Raw genomic sequence first — 13,338 nt, 5'->3', positions numbered from 1 at the left:
CTTGATGTTTAGGAGCGAGGTGACTGCGTGCAGTAAGCGGGAGAGTGATATGAGGGCTCTGACGAGAAATAAAGTGCAGTGCAGAGCGGTGTTTTCGCATAACTATGTGTTCCTGATTCTTAAAAGATCATATGACAGCTAATTAACCCACCTAATAAAAACCATTCTCCTGTCGGCCAGATCACGTCTTGGTCGATGTGTGTAGTGCAGGAGGCAGATTTCAAACAAGTAGCTAGCTATAGCTACAAGATTGCATCACATCACAATGAACAGCATTATGTTTAATCACACACACCAGATAAAAATGTTTTCTGGTTGTGAAACCTACTTGTAACTGTTTTAGTAACACTCCTGCTTGCTTTAGTTTTGTTTTATGTAAGACACGCATCATGCACGTAAACAGATTTTACATCACTGCCGAGTTTACGGTACGTGTAAACAGTTTGTTCAGAATCCGAATTAAAAGTTTACGTGTGTTACGCAATCAGAACAATATTAGCAGTGTGTAACATTAAAATAATAAAGCTGCTGAGTGTAATAAATAAATCCCAGACACCGATTCTCACGGATATAACTTGAGTAAAATAAGTCGTTTGTATACGAGTTTGGTTTTGATAATGAATACAAAGATTATCTGTGTTGTAAACAACCTTGTGTGTTTATACAGAGAGCTGTGTAGATACGTGTTCCTTGATGGGCATTTCCTGTTTCCGATACTTGATAACTGAGACGTTCGTTTCCCTCTTATAGAAGGGAAACAAACCCCCATGTCACCCACAATAAACAAACAGCAGGAGAGAGAAATGTAGAGCAGAAACACGAGACCGGGCGACACGAGCACAGGGAAGACGAGGTGGGTTGATTACGTCCTCGGCGCCCCCCTCGGTACCTCTGGAATGCTTGCTCTGGACATTTTCCACGGTTTTCAGTATGAAACCGAGCTTTTCTTTGTGAAGAATAGACCCACAGTTGGCACAGAGGAAGTGGGACGACTGCTTCCTGTAGCATTCTCCAAAGAAAAACATCAGTGTGGGGAAAAGAACTCTCTATTTACACTGTTTTATCACTTTTAACACATGTGATTGTATATTCTATGACCAAGTGAGTGGTTTGAAAAGCTACACCAAGACTCTAAATGAGTCCTTTTTCATATGCAGTGTTTAGTATATTGTAGTATTTGTAATCTCCCTGTATATCAGCCTTCGATAAGTAAAAGTAAAACACTTGTGCTGTGCTTTTATGGGAAGATAATCAATGACTCAGTGGCGTGATGAAACGGAGTTACTGTTACTACGCCAAAGTTCATTATTTTCCTATAACAGCATGTCCTGAAGTGTTTTATTCCGCTTATACCACAGCAATTTGTCAACACTAACATTTTTGTATTCATTAAAGAACATCATGACAGACTTTTTTTTTATCCATTTATAGTTACATTTCATGTTGTTTTCCACCATGGGAAAGTCTTCAGAAGAGAAGAGTTTACGCTTTGCGGTTTCTCTGTAACATAACTGCTTTTTTGTCTTAATAACTTTTTTACGAGAAAGAAAGAAGAGAAGTGAGGAAATGACTGTTTTGTTGTTTATAGCTGCTGTAAAGCATGTGAATACAGGAACTAACGTGTTTCACAGACATTAAATCTAACCACAAATGGATGATGTGTTGTTCATTAATAAAAGAAAAAGAAAAGTAATCACTGGCAAATATCCATGGTGTAAGAGGAATAAAACACTTCCAGTCTTACTGTTATAGTAAAATAATCAACCTCGTGGTGATAACGTCAACCTCTCAATTGTTTATTATTTTACTAGAATAGCATGTACCTGTGTTTTATTCCTTAATTAGCACCTTCTGACCAATCAGAACCAAGAATTTTCACTGTAGTAATAAACATGAAGCAATGCAACACAATTCTTATGCGGCATTCACACAAAAAACCCAAAGAAAACTCTCCTTAAACTCAGAACGCCTACTCGGGGTCTCCTGAACCCCAAGTTCAGCAGGTGACGTCGAAATCGACATGGCCACTCACAGCATCAGTAGTAAACAAAGTAACACTTCTTACCTTTAAAGGAATTACACTATAGTATATATTAGTATTAGCTTAAGATCCATCAACACAGAAACATATTCACTTGTTAAATCTATAACACTGATTATACAGTTCACTGTAAATATACATCACTCATCACCGTTAGCTAACAAAAGACAAACATGGAGGCATCCGTGGTTTTCCCGTTTTGTAGCTCGAGTGAACAGAGGTGGAAAACAATGTAATTCAGAGTTCAGACTTTTCACTTCCGGGGTAAGTCGAATGCAGTATTAAATCTCCCGTTACTCTTCTCTCCCTGTTCTGCTTATACAGAATCAGGAGATTTACACCACAGCTGTTCTGACGTGTTGTCATCGTGCAGTGTTGGAAATCCAGACATTGATCCACCACCACTGGTTTAAAATATCCACCACCATTATCACCTCCACCACCTCCACCAGATCCACCTACTGTAGGGTGTAAAAGTCTAAGTCCACGTGGCAGAACTGTTTTTATTTTCAGTCATGGGCAATTAATACAAACCCTGTCAAGTTATACTTCTCAAATTCAAATAATATTTCTCATAATATAGGGGATAAAAATGTGCATTTACAAAGAGGAAGATAATGAATCAATATTGAAGGTACAATAGTCGTTTTTTTATTCCGTACTTTTTATTCTATACAAATAACCTGGAAGATATGCAGAACATGGTTAAAAAAAAAAAAAACAATGAATTAAATTGTGGCTTTAGCAAAAGTTTATTAAGTTGCTAAAGCAATGTGTGTTTGTGTTTGCTTGTGCCTCCTGTCAGTCATTTTAAAGACATTACATGGGCCACCTCTTCGTGACATGGGCGGGACTCATTCAAATGTCAAACCCACCTAAGTGTTTGACACTTAATCTTAAAAAAAAGACAAATCTTACCTCATGCAAATTTTACTTAATGCTCCTTTAATCTCAGATGACAGTTACTCATTAATAAATGAACACCATGACAGGTAAATGCTTTACTGGGTAAATTAAATATACAGCATCATAACAATTCGAAAAAAAATGAAGCAAATTGCATGTGGAAAAGATACTCCTATAATTTTTAGTTTCATATAAAGATGTTAGTATTGACTAAAATTACGCTATGTTTGGTATCGGGTGTAAATAATTATCAAATGATGACGACAATAAAATTTATCATAATAAAAATTATTAGCTGAGTATACGGGTCGTTTTTTAAAGCCAAAGCTTGATACTTTTACAGCAAATTATTAATTATTTAAAAAAATATATATTAATTTCTTTAAAAATATTATACAACATCATTCCACTTTTACTTTTCTCTGGTCTCACAAAACTGTTCGCAAGAAAAAGTAAATATTGGGTATGAAAGAAAAGTGAGAACGTTCTTCATTGCAAGTGTTTTTCACACGAACTTCATTAGAATCCTAACAATAAATTCATTAATATTAAAAAAGCTTTAGTAAAGTTATTATTATATTTTTTAACAATATTACTATGTTTAGATATATTGTTTTTTTTTTTAATCTTTGATTTCAAGATGATGGAGTATAACAGTTCTTGATAGTGGGGAGACTTTTATACCCTACTTTATTTATATGAAGCGCACACACACACACACACACACACACACACACACACACACACACACACACACGGCTGAGGTGTCTCACCTATAGCCATTGGGCCCCCAAACATGGGTGGAGGCGGAGGTGGGGGCGGAGCAAACATGGAATGAACTGGAATGAATACAGCACAACCACATGAGATGACACACTGATTCACACTGATACACACACACGAGCGCACACACACACACACGCACACACACGAGCGCACACATTCTCTGGTTTGTTCTAATAATACACCTAAAAGTTATCTTAAATCTCTATAAAAATATCTTTATCACCTTCAATTCTGCAAATATTGTGATGTAAAATTATCCCTCACCCTATATACACACACTCATTCTCAGACATGAACACACACACACACACACACAAGCAGCGATGATGAAGGGAGTTGCCATGGTTCTGTTCATGTACCGTCTCTCCCCCTTCATAACACTGTCCTTCTCTTCTCTTCCCTCTCTACACTATTCTGTGCATCACTCGCTCATCCTATTTTATTCCCTCCATCCTGCTGTGCCTCCACCGCCCCCTCTACCCTCCTCACTCCACCCACCTGTCTGTCTGTTCACCACTGTGGCCTACTTCCCTCCTACCAACATCTCAAATAGGCCACTCAGGCTGCGAGAGTGAGACAAACGAAACAGCACTAAACCTTCACACTTGTAAAGCCTGAGTGGAATGTTTTATTGTTCTCTCTTATCTCTGGTGATCTGTGTGTTTTCTATATGTCCTAAATAGGCATGAAAGGGTTAAAAACACCTGCTAGAGGGAGACACAGATCACACTGAACTGATTAAACATGGACTTTGGTCTCACCTCATAACACTCACACACACACACACACACACACACACACACACACACACACACACACTGATAACATTCTGCTCGTTCGGTCTGAGTAAATATTCACTATATATCATTTTTCTAACTGAAGTTTAGCTTAATTAATTAATTATAAATATCTTGATTGAAGGCAAATGAAAAAGAAAGGTATTTAATTTGTAAAAAGACTTCTTTACAGACACACACACAAATACAAATACGAAACAATATCATACAATTGTTGTATATGTGCTTGACTCAGAGGTTCAGTATGATGACATTAAGGACAGAAGGAAGTGGAAGTGTTTAATCCCTGAGGAGAGAGGAGACTGACTTTACCTGGGCCAGAGTTGGGGATGGAGGGAGTCGGCACGGCGATGGGAATGCCAATACTGCTGCCTCCGCTGTTCTCACGACTGCCACTACCCCCACTGCTGCCACTGCGGGGAGAGAGAGAGAGAGAGAGAGAGAGAGAGAGAGGGTGTTAGGGTTTAATTTTGACTGTGTTTTTGAATGTAAGTGTTGTGAATGTTTGTCATGCCAATAAAGCAACCTTTGAATTGAATTGAATTGAGAGACAGAGAGAGAGAGAGAGAGACAGAGAGAGAGAGAGAGAGAGAGAGAGAAAATGGCAAACAGAGCAAAAGAGAGACAGAGCAAGAAGGTCTAAGCGAGAGAGAGAAAGACAGATGCAGAGAGATAGAGAGAGGTGGAGGGGGGGGGAGAGAGAGAAACAGAGAGTGAGACAAACAGACAGAGAGAGAAAGAGACACAGAGAGAGGCAGATATAGACAGAAACAGAGAAAGAAAAAAGGGAGTGAGACAGAAACAGACAAAAAGAGAGAAATTCCCTTTCTACAGTTAAAATGATAAAAACACATGTCAAAGATGAGGCATGTCTCTCTGCATCTGACATCCTCTCATCTCTCTGTTGCCTCATAAAGATTATAGTTTGTGAGAAACAACACTTTTTGCAGGACTGCAGTTTTCCATCTGATATTCGAGAAATTCTTCACATTACCATGGCAACCTGACATTTGTCTTTTGATGGATATTTGTCTCCATTTTCCACAATCTGGCTTCTCAATTGTGCCACTGGCAAACTTCTTGCGTAAGAGCGAGAGGTGGAAGGATCGGGCGACTTGCAGCCATGCACTGATTTAAAAGGCAATGATTTATAGAAATCGTGGCAACAATCTTAATTCAATTATTATCAAAAAGGACAGACAACTGTGGCGTAAGAATGAATTCAACATTTTTAAACGTAGCAGATTCAGTGGTATCGTCAAATACCAAATCGTTGCCTTATGAAAAAAATTTTTATTGTATCATAGCAGACTCTGCGTTATTGTCAAATTTAAATCATATTGTATCGTATGGAAGTCTGCGGTTTACATCCCTAGTAAGAACGTCTGGCCAATTCCAGCACAGTTTTAAACTGTTTCAGTTCTTCTCAGCGTTTATTACTGGTTCACATTTTAAGCACAGTTATTTAGTGTGCAGGTGTTCACAAGGTGCAAACAGATTAAACAAATCTAAACAGATTGGATTCAGAAATTATTATATATTAAGACAGGAATAATGTACTAAAGTGCAAAACTGACATACAGAGCAACAATAATAAAAAAAAAAGGAAAACATGGGGGAAAAAAGTGGGGGAAATGGGGAAAAATGGGAAACAAACAAAAACTAGAAATTTTTATGACAGAACTATTAGGGGAAAAAAAGTATTTTCTGCTTTTTACCATAAACCGTAACCTCACATTTTAGTAACTCAGCACCATCTAGAAGAACATAATACTTCCTGGCAAAGCTCACCACAAAATATGTAGCAACATGACACCTCACAGGATAAAGTAAGTGCCACCCTTACTGACTTCCATCCCTGCTATTACTTATTATTATTATTACTATTACTATTATTATTATTATTATTGTTAACAGTATCACTGTTATTCCTGTTAAACCTGTTAATGAGTTTATTGTACTTGCAGTTTTAAACAGTATTCATAATGCTTTGGCTGTACAATATGTAGTTATGCCAATTATGCTCTCCTGCCATGAAAGAGAAAGGATAAGAGTGACAATATTGCTTACATAAAACCCTCATCTGCACACACACACACACACACACACACACACACACACACACACACACAAATGAAGTGCTACAAATCATCCTTTGACACAAATTTCCTCAAGCACGTCTGAAGTGCTACATTCACTCCTTACACACTCACATTCACTCATGCAATTATCCAAACAGCCAATCACGTGGCAGATACGAGAGGTCATAAGCACTCTTTACAGCCGTGGTGAGCAGAAAAGCATCTCAGAACACACAACACATTGAAACCTTGAGGAAGATGGGATATGACAACAGAAGACCACATCGGGTTTCGCTCCTGTCCACCAAGGATAAGAATCAGGGGTATCATGGACACAGCATCGGCACTTTTGTGGTGGAAATCCAAGGAACTGGTTCTTTTTTATAGTGGAACAGTTACAGCATTACATTTCAAACCCACTGAAACGGAGCACAGAGTTAAAATCAAGAGATCTGATTCACTTTCTAATTACTAACCAAATGCAGTGCATTTATAACTTCCTCAGTCAGCACTCAGACATTTTAGCTAATGAGGCAAATTAAATCAGTCATATTTGTCCACTAACAGCAACAGACGTTCACACACACACACACACACACACACAGCCTTCACATACAGGTTTGACATCAGGTTTGGGAGTAAATTTTTGAAGCCGTCTCTTATACTTTTAATTGAGGATGAAGTTTTTGACACAAGATTTGTCACAGTGGATGTAAATCAGGGAAACGGAGAAGATGCTCTTCTAAGCTTAGACGTGAGACATGAAAGGTGAGAAACAGGAGGAGAAAAATCCGACAAAAACATCCCGGCTGCTCTTATAGTTGGTTAGAGTCAGAATCGGTCTCTCTGACATTTCTTTTATTAATACAAACCACCCATGAGATATTAACGATAGACTAGTAGATTACATAATAGATGCTGCTGGATTTCTAAAAACCCTGAGGCAACACTGTGTGTAGTGTGTGTGACTGGGTGTGTGTGTTACCTGTGGGTTCTTGGTCTTTGGCTGAGCGAGGCCGTGCGTCCTGGGCTGTGCTGGCTCCCGAGGCGAGCAGGGCTGGTCATGTAGTCATTAGGCACTGTAGGAGGTTTTACTGGCTCAAGAGTTTTATATGAAGTGTTACGCCTGTGACAGAGAGAGAGAGAGAGAGAGAGAGAGAAATGAATTATTAAATGAATCAGTGAAAATCCTAGCCATTTTGTCAATCACATATCTAACAACTGTGGTACTGTGGTGCGGCGTTGATCAAAAAAGTTGAGGAATAAATGAAAAACTGGATGACAATCTGACAATAAATAAGACAATAATCACAGCTTTTGTCTTGCATTAATTACACACAATCGCATTTAATGTACCTAGAAATGGAAAAAAAATACATATTGCTCATTAATAAATTAAAAAATTTTGCACTGGCAAATCACTTTGGTATAAGAAGTTGTATAACGTGTAGTTATAGGAAAATGATCCACTTCAGGCTGGTAACAGTAGCTGCTTTGTGTCCACATCACACCACCCCGTTGTTGATTATTTCCCTACAACAGCATGTCATATCATGTTTTATTTCTTTCCTGTCTTAAAGTGCTACTTACCCGAGAGTGCCACGCCCTGCCATGGGCGGACTGGGTGGCTTCTGCGTCGGTGGATTGGTCCTCGATAGCGTTCCTCCTCTGATTGATTGGTTGTTTCCATGTTGCTGATTGGGCGAGAGTTAAAAACACAACATGAGTGTTTGATCAGAGGTTCAGGGACAAACTGTAGACAAGGACAACAGAACAGTTGGGCAAATGGTGAGAAATGGTGGGCTTCCCAGACCTTAGATAGTGGATCAAAAAACCTAGAAGTGGCACAATCATGTTTTAACACACCACGCTCGGCTCATAAAAGGCCTGAGAATCACCTGACGTTAAAGTGGATAAAACACAGACATTTGTAGTGTACATTATCACTATGCTGAAATATTTTAGATTTATCATATGGTTACTGATGTTGGATCAGCAATACTATTTTTTCATTAGGATGCTATTGTGCGATGTTTGATAAATAACCGGCACTGTCCACAGGCCAGCCAGGACTCTGTGAAAGCTCTATGGAAGCAATCATTGAGTCTGGGAAACCCACACAGCCTACAAAAGGGTTGTTTTATCTACATGTGCAGGAGCTATTTTGTGTTAAGACACAGAGCCATGTTTATATTGCGCTGTAGGAGTGGGCGATACGACATAAAAATAATAAGAGCTACTAAAGATAACAAGACTGGATTTGTCAACACTGCTCTCTCTCATGAACCATCTCATGAATAAGCTTTAAAACTGATTAATATGGTCTTGGATTTTTAATTTCACAATATCATATACCCTTAACAATAACAACACCTCGTGTATCGCCCAGCCCTGTAATGTGCACCACATGACATTGGGGGAATTATACTGAACTACAAGGGAGAAGGGTTGAGGGTAAAGCGGCTGATCAGTAACAAACTACAGCGGGATTGGGGCAGGTGATAATCAGGACTTACCTTGGCTTTTAGCCACTAATGCAGGCATGAGAAAGAGAGAAAGAAAAAATATGAGAGGAGGCAGGTAGAAAAAGAGACAGAGGAGCAGGTCAAAAATTACTCATTCCAATACACGTTTACCAAACCTTTACGTAAATAGGGATGGGGGCTACTTTTTCTGCTGTAAAAAAAAAAACGCAGCATGTCAGTCCAACTAGTATTAAACTACAGGATGTAAAGATAAGGAATGCCCCATCTCTGGTAGTTAAGGCAAACTATTTGCAGAAAAACTACACGAGTTGTGTACTTCCTCCACTGCCCGTGTAAACTTGAGGGTGACTTGACTCTCGTCTAAGTAGCTTGAGATTCAACTTGGACTTGACACTAAGGGATCTAAGACTTTGCGACCTAAGATTTGGTCAAAAGGGTAAGTGACTCGACTTGAACATGAGGGAGACTTGACAAAGGACTTGGACATGAGGGTAAAAGTGACTTGAGTCACGACTTGGACATGAGGGTAAAAGTGACTTGAGTCACGACTTGGACATGAGGGTAAAAGTGACTTGAGTCACGACTTGGACATGAGGGTAAAAGTGCCTTGAGACAGGACTTGGGCTTGAGGACAAAATTGACTTGAGACTCAACTTGAGGGTAAAAGTGACTTGAACCTCAGCTTAGATTTGAGAGTTAAAAAAAGACTTCAAAAGATTCAATTTGGACACGAGGGTAAAAGTGACTTGCAACTTGGTCTTGTGTGGTAAGTGACAGAACTACGACATTAACACTAGCTGTAAATCAACTGACGAGTTGAATCAAGTTTGCTGAAAGCAGTGTACAGGGCTACAAATGCTACAACTTATTCTGTCACTGGTGATTTTAGATACTTATTAAAACCAGTGACAGGTTTTCATGCCCCATTGCCCTGAGCTCGTTGCAAGTTTGGCTTTCCTCGCAGCTCTTATTATACAACTATAACTTTTTTGGCTTATCTGCTTTTACTCAGAGTCTTGGAGGAACTTAGACAAGTGAAACAACTGAATGTGGAAGACTTCTTTAATGTCAATTTATAATTGAGGCCTTTATTTGGAAATATATTCAAGTAACTATTTTGTTGATAAAGGAAAGTGATTACTGCTTGGCCATTTATCTACAAAGGACAATTATGTCTATTGACCATGAGAGCCATCAAGCCCTTTTTTTAACACTTATGGTCACATGTGCAAAGAAAGTAAATTAATAGAGGGAGAAAATAATGCAAGGGGTGAAATTCTTGTTTGCTACACTTAATTCCTGTTTGTTACACTAAATACAATTTGCCCAATGATCACCAGTGGCAGTGGTGAGCTTCGACCCTTTCAACACGCTAAATCCTTCCTTAGCACCCTCCCAACAGCAAACTAATCTTTCTTTTTCCAAATGCAATTCTAAGGCAAGCCAAGATCTTACTATAGGGAGTAACAAAAAAGACATTAAAATTATTATGACAAGCAGAGAATCAAGGGCTGCATCAATAATTCATGCTCTGATGTGGGCAATGAGGTAAGCGCGATGGAAGAATACAACATTACTCTTTCATAAAGGAGTAAAAGCACTTCAACTAACAGCCAATGTTACCTGTTTTGACAGTTTGAAGCTCAAATGGTCATAAAAAAAAGTAAATAGCCTTGTTGAGGTTTAGGGCTTTTTGTATGAATCAAAGATGAACAGGGGATTACAGCAAGATCTGACTCTTGTGTAATATGTCTAAGGAAGAAACAAGTGAGGAAATGAGTGAGGCAATTTAAGGCTGGGTATAAAGGGAAAGATCAGCGGTTAAGGTCTATGCAAGTGATCAGAGTTTAAACACCTGGATAGAGGTTTGCTTTGGGAATGCGGTTTCTGTGGGACTTAGTGGGGAAAAAAAAAACATGAGAGTGGGTGGTTTTTAGTCTCATGAGGGTGGGAGAGATCGAACAGATATAAAAATTGTGAGACAAAGAAAGGTCCTGTTGATTAACATGGGAGCGTGTTGGACGTGGTGCGATGATCATGCATTGCTGTAAATTGGTCTTTACTCATTCATTCATTCATTCATTTATTAGTACATGTTCTGGAACCTGGTCTAGGTCAGTGTTGTTTAAATAACCTTTTTTATATTTTGGGATATAGAAACATCCAAGTCCACATACAAAATCACATATGGGTACAAGCAAAAACAGCAGTGGGAGCTGGAGGGAGTGGTCAAATGTTCTACAGGAATGGGCGTGACTGGTCAAGAATGTCTGTGGGAGAAGGCCAGATTGGTCCGAAGCATCTGCAGGAGCAGGAGGGATTGGTCAAGAATATCTGCGGGAGCGTCTGGGATTAGTCAGGAGCATCCGCAGCAGCGGGCAGGATTGGTCAGGAATGTCTGCAGGAGAGGGCATGATTGGTAAAGAGCGTCTCCAGGAGCAGGCAGGATTGGTCAGGAGCATCTGCAGGAGTGGGTCAGAATTCATTTGGGAGTTCAGTTTGAGCTGATTGCTACTTGTAAGTCACTCCAGATAAAGTGGCCTGTCAAATGAAGTTCATAGAAAATAGTGTGTATGGGTACAAGCAAAAATAGCAGCTGGAACTGGAGGGATTGGTCAATCTTTCTACAGGAGTGGGCGGGACTGGTCAGGAATGTCTGCAGGAGCAGGCAGAATTGGTCAAAATTCCTTTAGGAGCTCAGCTTGAACTTGTAAGTCACTCTGTAAGTCTGTCAAATGAGTAAATGTAAATGTAGAGAAACCGGCCCTAACATGTGTCAGGCTTTATTTAGACTGGGGTAAACCCAAACCAGTCACTTCTACCCACTTGGCTGGAAATATATGGGAACGTGTGGGATGAAGCAAGCAGAGGGTTAGTGTTTAAATGACGTGTAAATGGAAGAAATATATTTCGCCAACACCCAACATCACAGAGTAAAGGCACTGCGGAAAATGTAACATTTATCTTCTCCTAAGACATTCTTCAGAAAACACAGCTTCTCTGCATTTCCAAAGCATTTGACTGGATTAAGCACCAGCTGACTAGCAATGTAAAACTGCAGTAACAGAGTGAACCCTGAGTGGGCGAGTGAGTCTGGCCTAGCTGAAGATACTCTAATCCTCCAATGTGATGAGTCAGGCTTCGGTGGAATGTCTGCAGGCTGGATGGAGTTTGAAACTCATTACAGAGGAAAGAGAGAGCCAGAGAAACGCCTCTGCCTGAGGACAAGAGAGAACTACTGCACAGTATTTTCCCACACCACTCTCTGAGTTCAGGAGGCACATGTGCAGGAAAACATGAGACAGAGATGAGGTATTGTGTCAAAATCAATGCACTCAAACTTTCAGGTCTTGACAAGGTGTGAGACTCATGCGGATTACTAGCAATTAAAGTTCGAGAGGAAACTTTGCATAACAGTGAACACCACAACTATATGTAGCTTTAACACATTTTGAAAGGAAGTTGTCCTTTTCAACTTCCTTCTGCAAATGCGTTACATTCTGCTCGTAAATGGAAGAAACTGGGGAATTTGAAAGCACCAAATTAACAGCCACTGTGGCCAATCAGAAATTTTTGTTTTAACCACATGTAGTAAATTATTACTGGAGGGGAACTGACCTGATAGCAGGCTGCTACACTTCTGGTCACTTTTGCTATCACTGTGGCTGACACCATCTGTATGACTTAGCCTCACACAAGTCAAAAAGACATTCCAGAAAGCTGGGATTTATGGAAGAGTGACAGCATGAAGGTGGACTGGAGTTAGCCAAAGCCATATTGTAGACTCAACAAACATGCAAAAAGGTTCTCTGATCTGATGAGACCAGAATTGAACTTTTTGGCCTTGGAACAAAGTGCTACGTTTGGCGGTAATCCAACACTGCTCACCATGCTGAGAACACCACACGTACTGTGAAGCATGCTGGTGGTAGCATCACCAAAATGTTGTGAGGATGCTTTTTATCAGCAGGGACTGGGGAACTGGTCAGAACTGAGGCTGATACAGACATATCCAAGAAAACTGCAGCCAAATGCGGCTCTACCAAGTATTTACCAACAAATTTAGATTAATTAACTTTTGTGTCACAAAAGAATGATATATACATATACACTATATGGCCAAAAGTTTGTGGACACCTGACCATTACACCCATATGTGGTTCTTCCCCAAACTGTTGCCACAATGTTGAAAGCACACAATTGTATAGAATGTCTTTGTATGCTGTAGCATTACAATTTCC

The 13,338-nt window shown here is 39.6% G+C and overlaps 1 protein-coding gene across 9 annotated transcripts in view; it reads right to left on the bottom strand.

Annotated features, from left to right (window-relative positions):
• The window catches only part of abi1a (abl-interactor 1a), a 64,123-nt gene that overhangs the window by 10,798 nt on the left and 39,987 nt on the right, over positions 1 to 13,338 (bottom strand). For 4 of the 9 annotated variants that reach the window (XM_026944796.3, XM_026944800.3, XM_034303210.2 and 1 more), the window contains exons 4-8: positions 9,128 to 9,142; positions 8,202 to 8,305; positions 7,597 to 7,737; positions 4,843 to 4,943; positions 3,721 to 3,786 (exon numbers count right to left, since the gene is read on the bottom strand). In XM_026944796.3, coding sequence (XP_026800597.3) covers positions 3,721 to 3,786; positions 4,843 to 4,943; positions 7,597 to 7,737; positions 8,202 to 8,305; positions 9,128 to 9,142 — 427 coding nt within the window. The remainder of the gene's footprint in view (positions 1 to 3,720; positions 3,787 to 4,842; positions 4,944 to 7,596; positions 7,738 to 8,201; positions 8,306 to 9,127; positions 9,143 to 13,338) is intronic. The other 5 variants (XM_026944798.3, XM_026944801.3, XM_026944799.3 and 2 more) reach the window with 3 other exon arrangements.

This window comes from Pangasianodon hypophthalmus, chromosome 1 (genome assembly GCF_027358585.1).
Source record: "Pangasianodon hypophthalmus isolate fPanHyp1 chromosome 1, fPanHyp1.pri, whole genome shotgun sequence".
NCBI lineage: Eukaryota > Metazoa > Chordata > Actinopteri > Siluriformes > Pangasiidae > Pangasianodon > Pangasianodon hypophthalmus.
This window is presented reverse-complemented; position numbering and strand designations above follow the sequence as displayed.